The following is a 20,894-nucleotide window of genomic DNA, read 5'->3' on the forward strand; positions in this document are numbered from 1 at the left end:
ACAGGGGAATCACGTTGCTCTCCATTGCAGGCAAAATCTTCGCTAGGATTCTACTAAATAGAATAATACCTAGTGTCGCTGAGAATATTCTCCCAGAATCACAGTGCGGCTTTCGCGCTAACAGAGGAACCACTGACATGGTCTTTGCCCTCAGACAGCTCCAAGAAAAGTGTAGAGAACAAAACAAAGGACTCTACATCACCTTTGTTTACCTCACCAAAGCCTTCGACACCGTGAGCAGGAAAGGGCTTTGGCAAATACTAGAGCGCATCGGATGTCCCCCAAAGTTCCTCAACATGATTATCCAACTGCACGAAAACCAACAAGGTCGGGTCAGATACAGCAATGAGCTCTCTGAACCCTTCTCCATTAACAATGGCGTGAAGCAAGGCTGTGTTCTCGCACCAACCCTCTTTTCAATCTTCTTCAGCATGATGCTGAACCAAGCCATGAAAGACCCCAACAATGAAGACGCTGTTTACATCCGGTACCGCACGGATGGCTATCTCTTCAATCTGAGGCGCCTGCAAGCTCACACCAAGACACAAGAGAAACTTGTCCGTGAACTACTCTTTGCAGATGATGCCGCTTTAGTTGCCCATTCAGAGCCAGCTCTTCAGCGCTTGACGTCCTGCTTTGCGGAAACTGCCAAAATGTTTGGCCTGGAAGTCAGCCTGAAGAAAACTGAGGTCCTCCATCAGCCAGCTCCCCACCATGACTACCAGCCCCCCCACATCTCCATCGGGCACACAAAACTCAAAACGGTCAACCAGTTTACCTATCTCGGCTGCACCATTTCATCAGATGCAAGGATCGACAATGAGATAGACAACAGACTCGCCAAGGCAAATAGCGCCTTTGGAAGACTACACAAAAGAGTCTGGAAAAACAACCAACTGAAAAACCTCACAAAGATAAGCGTATACAGAGCCGTTGTCATACCCACACTCCTGTTCGGCTCCGAATCATGGGTCCTCTACCGGCACCACCTACGGCTCCTAGAACGCTTCCACCAGCGTTGTCTCCGCTCCATCCTCAACATCCATTGGAGCGCTCACACCCCTAACGTCGAGGTACTCGAGATGGCAGAGGTCGACAGCATCGAGTCCACGCTGCTGAAGATCCAGCTGCGCTGGATGGGTCACGTCTCCAGAATGGAGGACCATCGCCTTCCCAAGATCGTATTATATGGCGAGCTCTCCACTGGCCACCGTGACAGAGGTGCACCAAAGAAAAGGTACAAGGACTGCCTAAAGAAATCTCTTGGTGCCTGCCACATTGACCACCGCCAGTGGGCTGATAACGCCTCAAACCGTGCATCTTGGCGCCTCACAGTTTGGCGGGCAGCAGCCTCCTTTGAAGAAGACCGCAGAGCCCACCTCACTGACAAAAGGCAAAGGAGGAAAAACCCAACACCCAACCCCAACCAACCAATTTTCCCTTGCAACCGCTGCAATCGTGTCTGCCTGTCCCGCATCGGACTGGTCAGCCACAAACGAGCCTGCAGCTGACGTGGACTTTTTACCCCCTCCATAAATCTTCGTCCGCGAAGCCAAGCCAAAGAAAGAAAGACATAACTTATTATTTGCCCTCTAATGAACGCTTTCATTGCATCCCATAGTATAAACTTATCTTTCACTGATTCCGTATTTATTTCAAAATACATTTTAATTTGTCTTTCAATGAATTCTCTAAAATCCTGCCTTTTAAGTAGCATGGAGTTTAATCTCCATCTATACATTCTTGGAGGGATGTCCTCTAACTCTATTGTCAATATCAAGGGTGAATGGTCCGATAATATTCTAGCTTTATATTCTGTTTTTCTTACTCTATCTTGCATACGAGCTGATAACAAAAATAGGTCTATTCTTGAGTATGTTTTATGCCTACCCGAGTAATATGAATATTCCTTTTCATTTGGGTGTTGTTTCCTCCATATATCCAAAAGTTGCATTTCTTGCATCGATTTAATTATAAATTTGGTTACTTTGTTCTTTCTGTTAATTTTTTTCCCAGTTTTGTCCATATTTGAATCCAAATTCAGGTTGAAATTCCCTCCTATTAATATGTTCCCTTGCGTATCTGCTATCTTCAAAAAAATACCTTGCATAAACTTTTGATCTTCTTCGTTAGGTGAATATACATTGAGTAGATTCCAAAACTCTGAATATATCTGACATTTTATCATTACATATCTCCCTGCTGTATCTATTATTTCCTCTTCTATTTTAATTGGCACATTTTTACTAATTAATATAGCTACTCCTCTTGCTTTTGAATTATACGACGCTGCTGTTACATGTCCTACCCAATCTCTCTTTAATTTCTTGTGCTCCAATTCAGTTAAATGTGTTTCTTGCACAAATGCTATATCAATATTTTCTTTTTTCAGTAAATTTAGCAGTTTCTTCCTCTTAATTTGGTTATGTATTTTGTTAATATTTAAAGTCATATAGTTCAGCGTAGCCATTTTATACTTTGTTTATCTTCCCTTTCCGTTTCTCCATCATTACCTTTCCTTCTTATCCATTTCTGCTTTCTTGTTTTGAACACTTTATAAGACAACATTTCTAAAACATCAAACATTTTCCTTATTCTCCTATTTAAAACTTCTTTAACCCCATTCTCCCCTCCCCCTCCTGAGTTCCCCTTTATCTCTTGTCGGGCAACCACATCTCCCCTCTCCATTTGGATTTGCGAATTCACTCGCAAACGACAACTGATTTTGTAATGACCGTAACTCCTCCCCACCCAACCCCCCTCAGAAAAGATTTCAATTTTCATATGTAACAAAGTTCACTCTTTTAATTCCCTCCTTATTCCCTCTATTCCCTTTCCCTCCCTTATTAATTCTTGTCTATACTCTATATATTTTCCTCTAAATACGGATACATTCATGTGTACACACTATATATATATACACACATATGCCCCTTTACACACATACATATAGTTCGTGGTTATTTTTACTCTCATTACATGTCTTCATCTCTCTGCTTGTTTTGTAGTTGTTCTGCAAATTTCCTTGCTTCCTCTGGATCCAAGAATAGTCTGTTTTGTTGCCCTGGAATAACTATTTTAAGTACCGCTGGGTACTTTAACATAAATTTATATGCTTTTTTCCATAAGATCGTTTTTGCTGTATTGAACTACTTTCTCTTCTTCAGGAGTTCAAAACTTATGTCTGGCTAGAAAAAAATTTTTTGACCTTTATATTCCAGTGGCTTTTTGTCTTCTCTTACTTTCTTCATTGCTTTCTCCAATATATTTTCTCTTGTTGTATATCTTAAGAATTTTACTAAAATGGATCTTGGTTTTGCTGCGGTTGTGGTTTCGGGGCTAAAGTTCGATGTGCCCTCTCTATTTCCATTTCTTCCTGTAATTCTGGTCTTCCTAGGACCCTGGGGAATCCAATCTTTTATAAATTCTCTCATATTCTTGCCTTCTTCATCTTCCTTAAGGCCCACTATCTTTATATTATTTCTTCTATTATAGTTTTCTATTATATCTATCTTCTGAGCTAACAGCTCATGTGCCTCTTTAACTTTTTTATTAGATTCTTCTAATTTCTCTTTTAATTCCTCTACTTCCATTTCTACAATTGTTTCTCGTTCTTCCATATTTTCCACTCTTTTTCCTATCTCTGATATGGCCATGTCTATTTTATTCATTTTTTCTTCTGCATTCTTAATTCTTCTTTTTATCTCATTAAATTCTTGTAATTGCCATTCTTTCACTGATTCCATATATTCTTTAAAAAAAGATACATCCATTGTCTTGCCTTTCTCTTCTTCTTCCACTTCTTTCTGTTCTTCTTCTTCTTCTTCCTCTGGATTGACCATTTGTTGTTTCCTTGTTTTCTTTTTACCCTCTTCTTTCTTGTTGTCGTTATTGTCTGTGTTCTGCACCTGCTGCTGTGCTGCAGGTGTCTCTCTCAGCTGTGGAGATCGACTCCGCAGCTGTTCCCCCCTCCCGTCAGTGTGTTTTTTTTCATGCGCGGTTGCGCACTTTTACTCGGCTCTGCGAGCCATTTTTGTAGTCCCGAGCCCGGGACTTCCACTGACCTGTGGGAGCGGGCCTCTTTCTCCGCGGCGGGCCTCTTCGGACAGGTAAGGCCTTCACCTTCTTCTTCCGACATTCTTTCTTCCTCTTTTCTTCCCGTTGTTTTCGACTTTTCTCTCTTCGCTGCCATTTTCTTCTCACCTTTATTTTTACTTTGTTATAAATTTTAATCTTGTACCTTTGTGTTTTGTGTGTTTTTTTTAACTTTTTGGGAGAGGGCTGGAATTCCCTGACCGGCCACTACTCCATCACGTTACTCCTCCCCTACTCCTTCCTCTTCTTCAGGAACTCAAAACTTATGTCTGGGGAGAAAATTTTTTTTGACCTTTGTATTCCAGTGGCTTTTTGTCTTCTCTCATTTTATTCATTGCCTTCTCCAATATATTTTCTCTTGTCGTGTATCTCAGGAATTTTGCTAAAACAGATCTTGGTTTTTGTTGTGACTGTGGTTTCGGGGCTAGTGTTCTGTGTGCCCTTTCTATTTCCATTCCCTCCTGCATTTCTGGCATTCCCAGGTCTTTTGGGATCCATTCTTTTATAAATTCTTTCATATCTTTGCCGCCTTCATCTTCCTTAAGGCCCACTATCTTTATATTGTTTCTCCTACTATAGTTTTCCATTATATCCATCTTCTGAGCTAACAACTCCTGTGTTTCTTTAACTTTTTTATCACTTTCTTCCAATTTTCTTTTCAAGTCATTCACTTCCATTTGTACTCCCATTACACGTTCTTCCACATTTTCTAATCTTTTCCCTACATCTGTTATGACCAGCTCTATTCTCACTTTTCTATACTTTTCATTTCACTAAATTGTAGTGTCAGCCATTCTTTTAATGCTTTCATTTGTTCTTGAAAATTTTGTTTAATCTGTGTACTGTCCAATCATTTTATCTCCTATTCCTCTGTGCAGAGCTTGGTGCTCTCCTCCTTCTTCTTCTTCTGTGTCTGCTCTTGGGTTTGTGTCTTCTGTTTCTCTTCCTTGTATCTGTGTCTCTTCTGATTTTCTTGTTGAGCTGCTTGTCTCAGTTTGTTTGGTATTTTTTTCCATGGTGTCTTGATGTTGGTCCTCTTCTTCTTGGCTGGTTATCTGTTTTGTCTCTAGTTTCCATTTTTCATTCTCACTCCTCCCGTTCCCGTTGTTTTCTTTATCTTCCAGCTGGGAGCCCTGCTGTCAGGTCTCTCTCAGCTGTTCGTGCTGTGGAGTTTCACTCCACAGCTGGTTCCCCCCTCCTGTCAGTGTTCTCTTTGTCGTGCGCAGTTGTGCACCTCTTTTTGGCTCCGTGAGCCATTTTTGCAGTCCTGCGGTTAGTGGGTCGCGACTCTGAGGGGTCTCCACTAACCTTGGGGAGTGGGCTCCTCTTTTCACAGCGGGTCCCTGCTTTTTCGTGTAGGTAAGGCCTTCACCTTTCTCTTCTGGCGTCTTTCTTTCTTCTTTTCTTCCTGTTGTTTTTGGCTTTTCTTTCTTAGGTGCCATTTTCTCCACACCTTTATTTTTTATTTGTTGTGATTTGTGTGTCTGGGGCTTTGATTTTTCTTCACTTTTTTCCTTCTTTTCTGGAGAGGGCTGGTATTCTCCTATCGGCCACTACTCCATCACGTAATTCCTCCCGGGAAATGAAGGTTTTAAACATTGGGGCCTTTCTCCCCATTACCCAGCAGCCCAGTTGACCCCCTTGCCACAGCAGGTCCACCGTAACCCATTAACACAAGATTTTGTACATGGTGGCAGATTTTGACAAAATGCTGAGTATCCCAATTAAAGAAGAAATTCTGCAGATGCTGGGACCATGTGCAATTCACAAACGTGCTGGAGAAACTGCAGGTCACATGGCATCTGTAGGGCAACCCATGTTTTGGGCCTTTGTCAGGTATTTAAAAAAACAGGCAGGTGCCTGAATAAAAAGGCTGAGGGTGGGGGGGAAGGGGGAGAGGACAGGATAGGAAAGGGAAGGGGGAAAGGAGAGGAGAGGAGGGAGGAAGGGGGAAGCAGGAAAAGAGAGGAGAGGACAGGAGGGGGTAAAGAGAGGACAGGAAAGGGAAGCAGGAAAAGAGGGCAGGAAGGGAAGAGGGAAAGGAGAGGAGGGAGGAGGAAGGGGAGGAACATGATGCAAGTGGGAGGATAGAAGAAAAAATAGCAGAGAAGTTATAGGGGGAGAGGGTCAGGGAAAACTCTCTGAAAACTTACTGGACTCAAAATATTTGTTGCCAGCAATTCTGTACCTGCAAGATTTCTAAATATTTATTCAGTGCTGGTTTTGATCATTAAGTCAACAGCACATGTAGAATGTGCAACATTTAGAAGAATTTTAATCGCCTGCAGTTTTGTTTGCATTTTAAAGTCATTTGACTAGATCCAGTTGCTATTTTACTTTTGGTACGTTTAGTGTAAGTGCTAGATTGTCAAAACATCACAATTCCTGTTCACAGTTGAGTTGTTGAGGGCAGACATGATGTGGGAGAGGGAAGTCTGTAAAGTGTTTATTTCATGTGCAAGTCCATTAGGCTCATCCTCATTCCAAACCCACCCTCTCCCTGCATTATATTCAATTTTAGGCTCCGATAATTCAGTGGTTAGAGCACTGGTCTTGTAAACCAGGGATTGTGAGTTCATTCCTCACTGGGGCCTCATTTCTGAGAGGGGTGCCAGACAAAATTAAAGAATTGCATTTATGTTACCTTCTAAAATGTAGTATTATATAACAATAATGGAATTTAATTACCTATCTTTCACCCCTTTTGAATATGTGTTCCACATTGCCCTTTGTGAAGAAGAATTTAGAACATAGAAATCGACAGCACAGACAGGCCCTTTGGCCCACAGTGTTGTGCCCACATAATAATCTGCTTTGATAACATTCCATTTTTCTCAGCTCCACGTAGCTTTCTAATAGTTCTTTAAAAGATCCCATCCTCCACCAACAGTGCATTCAATGCACCCACCATTCTCTGTGTGAAGAGCGTATCTCTTGCTACCTCCTCCCAAGTACCTTAAAACCATACCCTCTCATGTTCGCCATTTCAGCCCTAGGCAAAAGCTGCTGGCCATCCACACAATCAATGCCTTCCCAGCATCTTGTATACCTCCATCAGGTCACCCCCCATCCCACCCCCCCCCCCCCCCCCCCATCCTCCAACACTCCAAAGAGAATAGCCTAATCAACTCAGTTCATTCAACCATTGACTTTCAATTTCTTGACATCAATTCTAAATGAGCCTTTTCTGAGTTCTTGGCTGTAATAAATAATTAAATTTTTGGGATAATTAAAACTGTACTTTGTCTCCTCAGGTTTTGTCTTGATCAACAACATTAGCAAGCATTTGTTCGGGCTGGTACAGAGCAGTCTGTTTCCCTACTATTTCTACTTAGTCCTGGGAGGATCCTTCCTTAATCTGGTGCTTTATGCCCTCTATCACCCGCATGAGTTGCTCAACAAGTCTGAAGCAGTACAGGTAACTCATCAAAGTAACACAGAGATATATGGATCCAAACAGATGATCGACACTGCACTGTGATTTTTATAAATGACCTAGATAAAGAAGCAGAAGGATAAGTCAGTACTGCGGATGATATGAAGGTTGGAGGAGTCCTGGATAGTGCTAAAGGTGGATATAGACAGATGCAGAGTTGGGCAGAAAAGTGACAGATAGAGTTCAGTCCGATAAGTGTGAGTGTGGTGGTATGTTTCCTCCATTGTATATAGTTATCATTGTCGGTTGTATATATGGAGCTGGCCCGCCCACGGATGACTAATACTCTATGACTCCTCCCCCATGATCCTGGGCCATAAAGATCGAGCCATCTTTCCCTTGCTGCTATTCCTATACCTGGGATCCGGGCCAGCAAGGTTTTTCAGTGTATTAAAACCTATCTTTCCCTCAGCTTGTCTCTGTGGTTACTGGTAGTGCCCTACATTGAGGTGTTGCATTTTGGAAGGTCAAACCAGAAGGCTAAGTATGGGGTTAATGGTCGGATAATTAACAGGATCCAAATCTATACATCTCTCATGGATAGTTAAGAAGGCCTGTGGATGCTGGGCTTTATTAACAGGAGATGGAGTCGAGAGGCATGTTGCAACTCTATAAATCTCTGGTGAGACCACACAGAGTATTGTGTTCATTTCTGTGACCTCATTATAGGAAGGTTGTGGAAGCCATGGAGAGGAGATTTACCAGGATGCTGCCTGGATTGGAAAATAAGTCTTATGAGGCAAGATTAGCAGAGCTATGACTTTTTAGAGTGAAGAAGGATGAGAGGAGACTTAATAGAGGTCTACAAGATTCTGAGATGCATGGATAAGGTGGACGGCCAGCGCCTTTTTCCCAGGGAGGGAATAACAAACACCAGGGGAGATCTCTACAAAGTGAAGTGGAGAAAGTTTAGGGGTAAGTTTTTTTTACACAGAGTTGTGGGTGCCTGGAATGCCTTGCCAGGGATGGTGGTAGAGGCTGAAACATTGGGGCATTTAAGAGACAGGCACATGGATGAAAGAAAAATAGAGGGTTACAGGATAGGGAGGGTTTAGATTTTTTTTTGGTAGGAATATATAGGATAGCACAACATGGAGGGCTGAAGGGCCTGTTCGGTGCTGTAATGTTCTATTATGGCACTTTATGCCCTGCATTTGGAAGACTCATAGATACGTACTCATTCATTGAAGCTGCAATCTCTCCTCTCCCTAGGCACCATGAGTGAGTTGTTCAGTGGTTTATTGTAGGGGACTACCCAGTGTTGGGTAGGCCAGGTTGAACCACGAAACAACTTGGCACAAAGATGCATGGCTCAGGGCTGCATCCTGGCTGATATCACCCCAATGTGTGCAACTATTGGGGTCCCAGTTGTGTTTTGTACCTCCGCTATGGTAGAAAACTGGGATGTATGTTGATGGAAACTCTATAGAGAAATGGTGAGACCTCACTTGGAATATTGTGTGCAATTTTGGTCACCTTATTTGAAAAAAAATGTGCTGGCATTGGAAAGGGTTCAGAGAAGATTTACTGGAATGATACCAAGGGTTAGTATATGAGAAATAATTGTTGGCTCTTAGACTATATTCGCTGGAGTACAGAAGGGTGAGGGGAGGTGGGGGAACCTCACAAAGATATTTTGAATTCTGAAAAGCCTGGACAGAGTAGATGTGGCAAGGAAGTTTCCCATGGTAAGGGATTCTAGGACAAGAGGGCACAATTTCAGGATAAAAGGGCATCAATTTGAAACAGATGCAGTGAATTTTCTTTAGTCAGAGGGTCGTGAGTCTGTGGAACTTCTTGCCACAGGCGGCTGTGGAAACAAGGTCGTTGAGTGTATTTAAGGCAGAGATTGGCGGGTAATTTGATTAGTTAGGGCATCAGGAGTTATGGGGAGAAGCTGGAGAGTGGGGCTGAGTGGGTGGATGGATCAGCTCATGATAGAATGGCAGAGCAGACTCAATGGGCTGATTGGCCTACTTCTGTTCCAATATCTTGTGATATAGAAGCTGCTATTGTTGACTCCCTCTGGGCAAGACATCTCTGAGTTAGGGAGAGCTGTGGCAGCAAACAAAGAGCAAGGAAACAGAAGCTTCCAGATCATCCATGAGGAGCTGATGGGAACAACTCTTGGAAACAGTCATTCAGTTCATGTGGGGGGTAGGTGGGGGGTGGGGGGGGAGAGATGCTGCCTGTCCTCAGCAGTGGCTGCATTCGTATTCACTGTAATCACCAGCGTACGACCCTCAGCCCAAACCTCAGCATTGAGTTGCCAGCGCTCGTCCCATCCCACACAGCATCAGCCTGTCCACAAAGTGATTGACTGTTCTGGGAGCCTGAGTGGAGAGAGGGGACTCACACCAGATTCCCAGCACTGCAGAGTGCCGTGAAAACACAATGCTGGAGAAACTCACCTAGTCAATTTGTACTTTATGATACAAAGATACATAACCTATGTTTCGGGCTTGAACTCTTTATCAAGGTATGGGTGCAGAGGGCAGCATTGGAAAAGTAGGCATTATTGCCAATTACCCAGCACAGTAATGTCCATCGGAAGCGAGGGTGGTGGACTGGCACAGTGGTACAAGCTATAATGATCCATTTGAGTAATGTTTCTGATACCACTCTCACTGCTGGGAGAGCATCCTCTGTGCTAAACCTACTCCTGTTGCAACTTGAAGATCTGAAAAATGTAGAGATGCCAAATGAGTTTAAAGATAGAACACAAAAACTTGGAAAGAACAATTGCAATGAAACCCCTGGTATCCAGTACCTAAGGTAGTTGCTGGATGAGCAAGTTTTCCGGATGCTTGAGACCCACTCTTACAATCCCTAACTAATACAACCTGCCTTAAGAATAAACAATTTAAAAGACTACTCTGTTATTACACTGAACAAACTTCACTTGCGTGAATATATAAATCTTAAAAATTGTTAATTTATTTTCAGTCACATTCTCAGAATCAGAATTTATTGTCGTGAACAAATCACGAAATTCGGTGTTTGGTGGCAGCATCATCGAACAAACATTCATATAAACTGCTTTACAACAATAAAGAAAAAACAAAATGATGCATGAAAAGTCAGGCAGTGCCTTTGGTTCATTGATTATTCAGGAATCTGATGACAGCGGGGAAGAAGCCGTCCTTGTGCCACTGAGCGCTCGTCTTTAGGCTCTTGAATCTTTTTCCCGATGGTAGTAGAGTGAAGAGGGCCTGGCCTGGGTGGTGGGGATCTTTTAGGATGAGGCTGCTTTATTGAGACACCGCCTCTTGTAGATATCCTCAATGGAGGGAAGCCTGTGATATCTCAGGCCGCGTTAACAACCTTCTGGAGTTTATTCTTGTCCTTCGAGTTAGCGGCTCCGTTCCAGGCAGTGAAGTGATCTGCCAGGATGCTCTCCAGTAGATGTTCACGAGAGTCTTCGGTGACATACCGAATCCTCTCAAGCACATCACAAAGTATATCCTTTGGCGAGCCTTCTTCTTGATTGCATCAACATGGAAGCTCCAGGACAGATCCTCGGAGATGTTAACACCCAGGAATTTGAAGTTCTTGACCCTCTCCACTACTGATTCCTCGATGAAGACTGGGTCGTGATCCCCTGACTTCCTCCTGAAGTCCATAATCATCTCCTTGGTTTTGCTAGCGTTTTGAAAGATTGTTGGCATGACACCATTCAACAGGCTGATCTGTCTCCCTCCTGTACTCTTCTCATTGCCATTTGTGATTCTGTCGATAACTGTGGTGTCATCAGCAAATTTGTAGATAGCATTAGAATTGTGCCTGGCCACACAATTTCTTTGAAAACATTTAACTGGCGCTGCATCTGCAGATTCCTTCCCCTCCATGGAGCCGCTTGAAAGACAAATAATACCATTATAGATAATTAACCCCCCTTGCCCTGGCCGCCCGTCCATTGAACTCCCGACACCCTGGCCACATGAGAGCTCCAGACCACAGATCCTTGCCACAGCTGCCCGCCCGACTTAAGTTCCCGACTGAAGACTTACCACCCGTTCCCGGCCATCCTAGCCCCAAAAGCCTTGAACGATGCAGGTATTTACTGAAGCCCAAAATAGTGGTCCAAAATATTTGACAATCACATGAGTGTATACAGTCGTGATGAAAAAGATTAGATAACACATGAACAAGAAGTCAGTACAAAAGTAAAGGTGAATTGGAGCCCTGCTTCAAGAAGCCACCAAGAAGTGAGTGGTTAGTAAAAACACAAAGCAGTGTATCGTATATGCCGGTGTATAAACTTGAATAGGAATTTCCACCTAAAATATAGGTTTTGACCTATACTCGCTGTAGAAGACTACCCCAAGTCTGGCACTTATCGCTGACCAATGGAGTAATGTTGTCACAATATTTTTAAAAGGAAATTATCTAGTAAAGGTTTAAATTTTATGAGCATATTTTAAAATAAACTAGTGTCAGCTCCGTTAACAGGCCATTTAAAGCCTGTACAGAGCTGACAGCAGTTGGGCTGGGTGGATGGACCCCACAGGGGAGCGTTGAGACTTTAATGTTAAGCTTCGGGTTTGGAGCTTGGTGAGCACCCCTGGTTTTGGGGTGACATTTTTAAAGTTCAAGGACTGTCTAATACCCCAGCATATATTGTACTTTATATAGCAAAGATTAATGTACATAACCAACATTTCAGGCTTGAGCTCTTCATCAAGATATGAGTAAAATGAAGGCAGGTGCCTGAACAAAATGGTGGGGTGGAGGGGCAGGGGAGGAGCACAGGCAGGTAGGTGGATAAGGGAGGGAGGGAACATCAGTAAAAAGGGGGAGGGGGGTGGCTCTGGGAATGGAGAGGGAAGTGGTTAGAGAGCTGGAAGAAAGGAGGGAGAGGGAGAGGAAGAACGGGGAATGGGCAGCAGAAACCGAAGAAGATGATGTTAATGCCATCCAGATGGAATATTTGGTGTGGACCCTCCAATTCATGGATGGCCTTGGTTTGACACTGCATGAGGCCACCTTCATCTGAGATGGCCTCCTTCTTCCAAAAAACATGGCTTCCGCTCTAATACCATCAACTCAGCCCTAACCTGCATCCCCTCCATTTCCCGCTCATCTGCCCTGGCCCCCTCTGCCCCCAGACGTGACAAAAACAGGATTCCCCTTGCCTACCTTCCACACTATCCCCCATAATTTCCGTGAGCTACAATATGACCCCACCACCAGATACATCTTCCCCTTTCAGCACCTCTCCGGATTCTGCTGGGACCCCTCCATCTGTGACTCCCTCATCCTCTAATCCCTTCCCATTACTCGCCCCCTTGGCACCATCCCCTGTGACCGCAGGAAGCACCATACTTGCGCCCACACCTCCTCCCTCACTGCCATTCGGGGCCCCAAACAGTCCTGTGGAGTGAAGCAACACTTCACGTGTGAATCCACTGCATCTGGTGCTCCCATTATGGTCTCCTCTACATGGGAGAGACTGGGCGCCAACTGGGAAATCGCTTCACTCTGCCCACATCAGTGACCGTAATCTCCCAGAGGCCAACCATTTTGAATCTGCATCCCACTCCCACGCCAACGTGAGATGAGGGCCTTGTTCTTTGTCAGCTGCAATTCCCAAACTCAGTCAGGTGCCAGCACTGGGTGTTTTGTACCTCCCACAATGGTGGAAAACATGGACGTTGAAGCAATGATCATTGACTCCTTGTTGAAAAGCAGAGCAATCAGTCTGTTGAGAACTACCCATCAACGAATTTCTCCAGCAGAAAGAAACACCTGTTTTTATAGCTATTCATTGAATAATCACTTGAATGCTACCTATAGTTAAATAGAATACTGTATAGGATGACACCAAACTTAAATATTTTGCCTTAAAAATCATACGGCATTTCTAAAATCTGTACCTTGACAATGAAGTCTCAACACCGTCGCCATCTTCCCATCGGCTCTGACGCAATCTCACGTTACTAAACAAAGTCTCAGTGCTCCCCCCCACCCTCGGGATCCATCCGCCCAGTCCGACTGCCGTCGGTTCTGTACAGGCTTTTACCTGAGCTGACATTGGTTGATTTTAAAATATCCAAATAAAATGAAAACCTTTACAGGGTAATTTGTTAGTAAAATTTTGTAGTTTGCTTTTAACAGCATCCACTTGTCCAGATTTTGGGGTGGGGGAGGGGTGTCTTCTACAAAGGGTATAGCTCAAAACCAACATTTTAGCTGGGGTCAGCCTATACAGGGTCGTCCTATAGAACGACATATACAGTATCAATTTAGAATATATACTGTAATAGACATCATCAGACATATTATTGTTACTAGTTTGAAAAATATAAGACATAGGAGCAGAAATCGGCCATTCAGCCCATCAAATCCATCCTGCCATTTCATCATGAGCTGATCCATTATCCCATTCAGTCCCACTGCCCCGGGTCATCTAAAAACGTACAAAAGAATTTGTGCGGTCAGGGAGCCTCGTGTGGGTGAGTTACTGCTTTCAGTTGCTGCAAGTGAGAGGGTTCAGGAAGTCTGCGGGGGTGGGCGAGAGAGAGTGGCTAGGGGGTGGGATTAGAATTTTAGGGAAGAGTTCATTTAACTCATCGTCGCCATCACCATTGTCTTCTGGCAGATCACGTCATTCTTTCTCTGCGTGATTTTCTCTGGGCTCAACGCCCAGTGGTTCAGTCAAAGCACGAACGAGATCATGTTCAAGATGCAAAAGATTGAGCGGGAGCACCATCTGGGCCAGGAGGTGGGCCTGGGCACCAACCGTGAGGCCTACGTAAAGCTGAAGAAGAACGACGCTAAATACAGGAAGCTGAGTTGGCACTTCAAGAAGTACCATGCTATCACTATGGTGTGTAACCTTATCTGTATCATCTGTAATGGGTTGAATCTCCTCTACACCGCTGCTAATCTGAAGACCTTCTAGAATGTCTGTATCATCTTCTGTTTTCCCCCATCCCCCTCTCCCCCTGCTATTTTCTTCATCTCCTGTTGCTGTTTTGATTGCTGTTGTAAAATTTAGCAGTTGCCAGCCAATCCGGAGTAAACACCCCAAGTTTTCTCTGAATGCTTGTGAGGCTCCGGGTTAACACACTAGCCTTACCAGCTGGGCAAATTACAAGATCTTGGAGCAGAAGTAGGCCCATTGAGTCTGCCCCGCCATTCTAATCATCCATCCTCCCACTCCTTGACTTTCTCCCCATAACCTTTGCTGCCCTGACTAATCAAATACCCATCAATCTCTGCCTTAAATACACCCAATGAGCTCACTTCCACAGCCGCCTGTGGCAACAAGTTCCTCAGACTCATGACCTTCTGACTAAAGAAATTCTTCCGCATCTCTGCTGTAAATCGACACCCTTTTATCCTGAAGCTGTGTCCTCTTGTCCTAAACTCCCCCACCATGGGAAACATCCTTGCCACATCTACTTTGTCCAGGCCTTTCAGCATTCGAAATGCCTCTATGAGATTCCCCCTCATCCTTATGTACTCCAACGGGTACAGTCCTGGAGCTGACGATCATTCCTCATATATTAACCCTTTAATTCCTGGTATCATTCTCTGAACCCTCTCAGCCCAAACCTGTCCTCCAAGTGAGGTCTCACCAGTGCTCTATAGATTCTCAACATTACATCCTCTAGGAATGGATATCAACATTGTATTTGGTACAAATACACCACCATCTCAACCTGGAGGTTAACCTTTAGGGTATCCTGCAAAAAGATTTTTTACCTTGGAATTCTGAAATTTCTCTCCTTCTAAATAATAGTCTGCACGTCTATTCCTTCTCCCAAAGTGCACGACCGTACACTTTCCAACATTGTATTTCATCTGTCACCTCTTTACCCGCTCTCCTAAACGGATGGCTGGGACCGGGTTAAGTGTCTGTGTTTGGGGCGTCGGGAGCTTTGATGGGCGTCCGGGGACAAAAAAGAGTTGGGGGTGGGGGGGGGGTCGACTACTACACGGGATCGATGATTACATGAGTATATCCGATATATATTTTTCCTGTATTGCAGACTGGTTTCAGGAACTAATCATATCACATTATAATGTGGACTGAGGATGAATTGAGTGATGGTATAATCTGTTTATACTAACCTGGGACCTAGAAATAGCTTGAACATAGGTGGCCAGTACAGAAGATACCACTCCGATGCCTTACATGTTGTACCGATCTATACCTACCAACAAAAAAATCTAACCTTTTCTACCCCATAACCCTCTACTTTTCCTCCAGCCATGTGTCTGTCTAAGAGTCTCTTAAATGCCCCCAATGTTTCAGCTTCCACCACCATTCCCGGCAATGCATTCCAGGCACCCACAACTCTGGCTGATTTTGTACATGCAATCATACATAGTATTTACTTTTTGCATTTGCAAAAACAACTTGATAAATAATCATTTTATCTGCTCCCATGTAGGGTCTAAAAAAAAAACTTCCCTCCCTTCACTTTGTAGAAATATCCCCTGGCGTTTGCTATTTCCGCCCCGGGAAAAAGGCACTGGCCGTCCACCTTACCTATGCTTCTCAGAATCTTGTCAACCTCTATTAAGTCTCCTCTCATCCTTCTTCGCTGCAAAGAGAAAAGTCCCAGCTCTCTGCTAACCTTGCCTTACAAGACATTTTCCGATCCTGACAGCATCTCTTCTGCACCCTCTCCACAACCTTCCTGTAATGAGGTGACCAGAAATGAACACAATACTCATGTGGTCTCACCAGAGATTTGTAGAGTTGCAACGTGACCTTTTGACTCTTGAACACAATCCCCCTATTAATGAAGCCCAGATTCCCATAGCCCTTCTTAGCTCATCTATCAATCTGCACGACAACCTTCAGAGACGTATGGATTTGGACCCCAAGATCCTTCTGTTTCTCCACCATCTTTTGAATTTCCAGTTAATTAAAATAATTGGAGTGAAGTATAGAGGACTTCAGACTGAATCTGCTCACACCATGTCCCATCGGCAGGATGGCACAATGCCAACAGAGTTGGAAAAAAACGATCAAAACTAATGGACTATGAACGTTTGTAATGACAGAGTGAAAGCCTATCACATTATAAGCACAAGTGAGTTTGCAGACATGCTGTTCTTGGATTGGATGGTAATGACGTAACTTTCTTTTGATTCTTTATGAGAAAGTTCTTCAGAAGATAATAAACATCCCAGCTAAGTACATCGCACCCCCAAGAGGGTTGCTCCAATATCTTTTAAGGTTCTGCTCATCAAGGTGAGAGTGATCTCAGCATCTGATTGAGAAGGTAAATCATTGGGCATTCTGTGTCCAGTCGTGGGTGAAGCTGGGCTCTGCATTCCTAGCTATCCAGGATCAACCATGTATGAAATGGATAGGGTTACCCACGCCTCCTCGAGGCCCCCTCTTGCGGAGCCTGAGACTCCCGGGTGAGTCAGTAAAGGCTAGTCAATCAATTAATTAGGTACTGCTGGTGATTGAGTTAACAGCGGGAGCCATGGCAATAATTGGAGAGGGAAATATAAACCATGGCTTTCTCACTCATTGTCCATTTGTGCTTGTGAGTCTGTGGCCTTTAAATGAGAGACTGCTTGCCCATGTGACCGGTGCTCCGAGGCCGGGACTGATCACTAACGTGGCCAGGCAGCTCACCGACCATGGCCTTCGTTATTGAGTTGACAGGACCCTCCCAATTCTACATTCTCCTCACCACTGCAGTTTTAATAGATCAAGTAGTGTGTGCCTTAGACCCTACAACGGGAACAGATAAAATGATCATTTATCAAGTTGTTTTTGGAAATGCAGAAAGTAAATACTATGTACGATTGCATGTACAAAGAGGTTGTATGGATGCTAGTACGTTTGAGAACTGGGGTCTTTGTCAAAGAAGCAATATTCAGACCCTCTGGGTCTCAATGATGGTCAATTGTTCTTAAAGTTTGTCAATTAAAAAATCTGTTAGCATTCAGTTTAATCCACTTTCAACTGCTGTGCATTAAATGTACATTTTATCAGAAGCATTTCATCTGTTGCATTTTCCTTTGCGAGGTATTGAACAGCTGCCTTAAGTAGCAGGAGTAGTGACTGGCAGCATATAATGATTAAAGACCAATTCTGGTTAAAACAGCTCTAATGGTTTGAGGCAGAGAGTGGCTGTGAATCAGTTTCCTCCCAGTCATTGTTACTGATGAGATGAAGCATTGGACTGTGGACCATCCCTGCCAACTGTGCCTCCATACAACTGCACTCCCATTGCCATGGTGTTGGGAATGGATGCACTGGTAGGTGAGTCTAGAACTGAGCACAGCCTCAAGATTCAGGGTAGTAGGTTTGGGACAGTGAGGAGGAGGAACTGCTTTTCCCAGAGGGTGTTGGAATTCACTGCCCAATGAAGCAGTGGAGGCTTCCTCAGTAAGGCAAGGTTGGATAGATATTTGCACAGTAGGGGAATTGAGGGGTATTGGGCAGAAAGGACCTGTAACCATGCTGTATGTCTAAAAATATGAGGAAAAGGCAGGTAGGTGGAGAGGAGCCTATCATCAAATCAGCCACGATCTCATCGGCTTGACGGGCTATTCCTGCTCCTGCTTACGTTCCAACCCAAGGACTGGGATGCGGGAACTTGGTACATTCTGCGAGTACGGCAATATCTGGATGTTGTTTGTCTGACCTGCATGTTGGAGAAGGTTCACCTTACTGATTAGTGGGATATGGGTTTGAAGTATGAGAAACATGGAAATGTACACGTTCTCCCAGGGGATTGACAGAGGAATCACAAGGATGGAGTTCCCCTGAGTAAGTGGGTTGACAGTTTCACAGTAAGGTGTCAGGCACAGTTCAGTATGGTATTCTCTGCCATGCTGATAGATGCCTTCCGTAATTATGAAGAAAGAATCCACGTCAGGTACAGGACTGACGGCAGGTTGTTCAACCTCAGGCGCCTGCAGGCAGTTACAAAGGTGCAAGAGACTGTCATCAGAGACTTCTTGTTTGGTGATGACTGCGTACTCAACGCCAGCCCAGAGCAGAAGATGCAGCGTGAAATGGACGGCTTCTCACAAGCCTGCGACAACTTTGGTCTCACTATCAGCATCAAAAGGACTGAAGTTATGTACCAGCCTGCCCCAGGAAAGCCATACCAGGAGCCACGCATCACGGTGAAGGGCTGGAACCTTCAGGCAGTCGACAACCTCACCTACCTGGGCAGCATACTCTCTCGCACAGTAAACAGTCGCTGAGGTCAACAACAGGATTGCCAAAGCCAGCGTCGCCTTTGAGAGACTCCGTGAGAATGTCTGGGAGTGGAGAGGACTCAGCCTTACCACCAAGCTGAAGGTCTACTGTGCAGTGGTCCTTACCACCCTCTATTCCAGCATGACCTGGACTGTCTACAGCAGACACGCCAAACAGCTCAACCACTTTCATCTGAGTTGTCTCCTCCACATCAGGTGGCAGGACAAAGTCCCCGACACGGAAATCCTGGAACGAGCTGGACTCTACAGCATCTACACTCTCCTGCTGAAAGCCCAAGCCAGGTGGGCTGGACATGCCAGACAGCCGATTGCCTAAGCAGCTGCTGTACGGAGAACTATGTCAGGGCAAGTGCTCAGTCGGGCGGGGGGGGGGGGGGGGGTGAGGGGCAGAAGAAATGTTACAAAGACTGCCTCAAAGCGTCCTTCAAAGGCCTGGGTGTCGACATCAACACGTGGGAGACGCTTGCCCTCGACTGTCCAGCTTGGCGCTGCAAGATCATCACAGAACCCCGTGCAGCTGAAGTCATGCGCATCATTGAGGTGCAACGAAAGCGTGCTGTGTACAAGGCCCGAGCAGCATCCACTGCCACGACAGCACCCACCCACTTGTGTCCCATGTGGGTGAGCCTTCAGGGCCCAGATTGGCCTCACCAGTCACCTCCGGACCCACAGCCACCAATCTCCCGTTTGACTTTGAAGCCAAGGTCATCTTCGACTACGAAGGATGAACAACAACAACAGGGAAATCTAAAACTAGTAGGTATGATAGAGGCATTTAAAATTATGAGGGGTATACTCAGAGTAAATGTAGATTGACTTTTTCCACTGATGGTGGGTGAGATACAAACCAAAGGACATGGGTTAAGGGTGAAAGGGAAAAAGTTTAGGGGTGAAATTATGAGGAGCTTCTTCACACAGAGTGGTGGGAGTGTGGAACGAGCTACTAGCTGAAGTGAATATGGGCTTAAATTTACACATTTAAGAAGAATTTGGACAGGTACATGGATGGGAGGGGTATGGAGGGCTAATAGGATGGGTGCAGGTCAGTGGGATTAGGCAGAAAAATAGTTTGACACAGACTAGAAGGGCTGGAGGGCCTGTTTCTGTGCTGTAGTGATCTATGGATTTAAAGTGAAATGGGAAAGATTTAATAGGGACCTGAGAGCCAAATTCTTCACACAAGATGGTGGGTATAGATTAGAACACTACAGCACGGTACAGGCCCTTTGGCCCTCGGTGTTGTGCAGACCTACATATTCCAACCAAAAAAGAGTACTAAACCCTCTCTACCCCGTAACTCTCTTTTTCTTTCATCCTTGTGCCTGTCTAAGAGTGTCTTAAATGGCCCTAATGTTTCAGCCTCCACCACCATCCCAGGCAAGGCATTCCAGGCACCCACAACTCTCTGTGTGTAAAAAAAAACCTGATGTCAGCCCTAAACTTCCCTCCCTTCACTTTGTCTTTTGGTGTTTGCTGTTTCTGCCCTGGGAAACAGGTATTGGCTGTCCACCTTATCTATACCTTTCATAGTCTTGTAGACCTCTTATCCTTCGCTCCAAAGAGAAAATTCTCAGTTCTGTAAACATTGCCTCCTAAGACATTTTCCACTCCAGGCAACATCCTGGTAAATCTCTGCCCCCTCTCCATAGCTTCCACATCCTTTCTATAATGAGGTGACTAGAACTGAACACAGTACTCAAAGTGTGGTCTCACCAGAGATTTGTAGTGTTGCAATATAATCTCTCGATTTTTGAAATCATTCTCCTATTAATGAAGCCCAGCATTTCACAGGCCTTCTTAACTATCCTATCAACCTGCACGACAACCTTGAAAGATGAATGTATTTGGATCCCAAGGTCCCTCTGTTCCTCCACACTGTTAATTATCTGACCATTAACCCTGTACTCAGCATCACCTCACACTTACCCGGATTGAATTCCATCTGCCACTTTTCTGCCCAACTCTGCATCCTTTTGTAACCTACAACAACCTTCAGCTGCATCCACAACTCCTCCATCCTTCATATGATCCACAAACTTACTGACCCATCCTTCCGCTTTGAGGTAATTTATAAAAGTTACAAAGAGCAGGGATCCCAGAACAGATCCCTGTGGAACTCTACCAGTCACTGATCTCCAGGCCGAGTACTTTCCAT

General features: G+C 44.6%; 1 protein-coding gene across 2 annotated transcripts in view; it reads left to right on the top strand.

Moving 5' to 3' along the window:
• The window catches only part of LOC138758493 (transmembrane protein 205-like), a 35,186-nt gene extending 17,683 nt beyond the window's left edge, over positions 1 to 17,503 (top strand). The window contains exons 3-5 of one of the 2 annotated variants that reach the window (XM_069927467.1): positions 7,350 to 7,513; positions 14,133 to 14,360; positions 15,529 to 17,503. In XM_069927467.1, coding sequence (XP_069783568.1) covers positions 7,350 to 7,513; positions 14,133 to 14,360; positions 15,529 to 15,546 — 410 coding nt within the window. In that variant the 3' untranslated portion in view covers positions 15,547 to 17,503. Of the gene's footprint in view, positions 1 to 7,349; positions 7,514 to 14,132 lie in introns of both variants that reach the window. The other variant, XM_069927465.1, reaches the window with a different exon arrangement.
• Positions 17,504 to 20,894: the final 3,391 nt, after the last annotated feature.

This window comes from Narcine bancroftii, chromosome 3 (assembly GCF_036971445.1).
Source record: "Narcine bancroftii isolate sNarBan1 chromosome 3, sNarBan1.hap1, whole genome shotgun sequence".
In the NCBI taxonomy this organism is placed as follows: Eukaryota; Metazoa; Chordata; class Chondrichthyes; order Torpediniformes; family Narcinidae; genus Narcine; species Narcine bancroftii.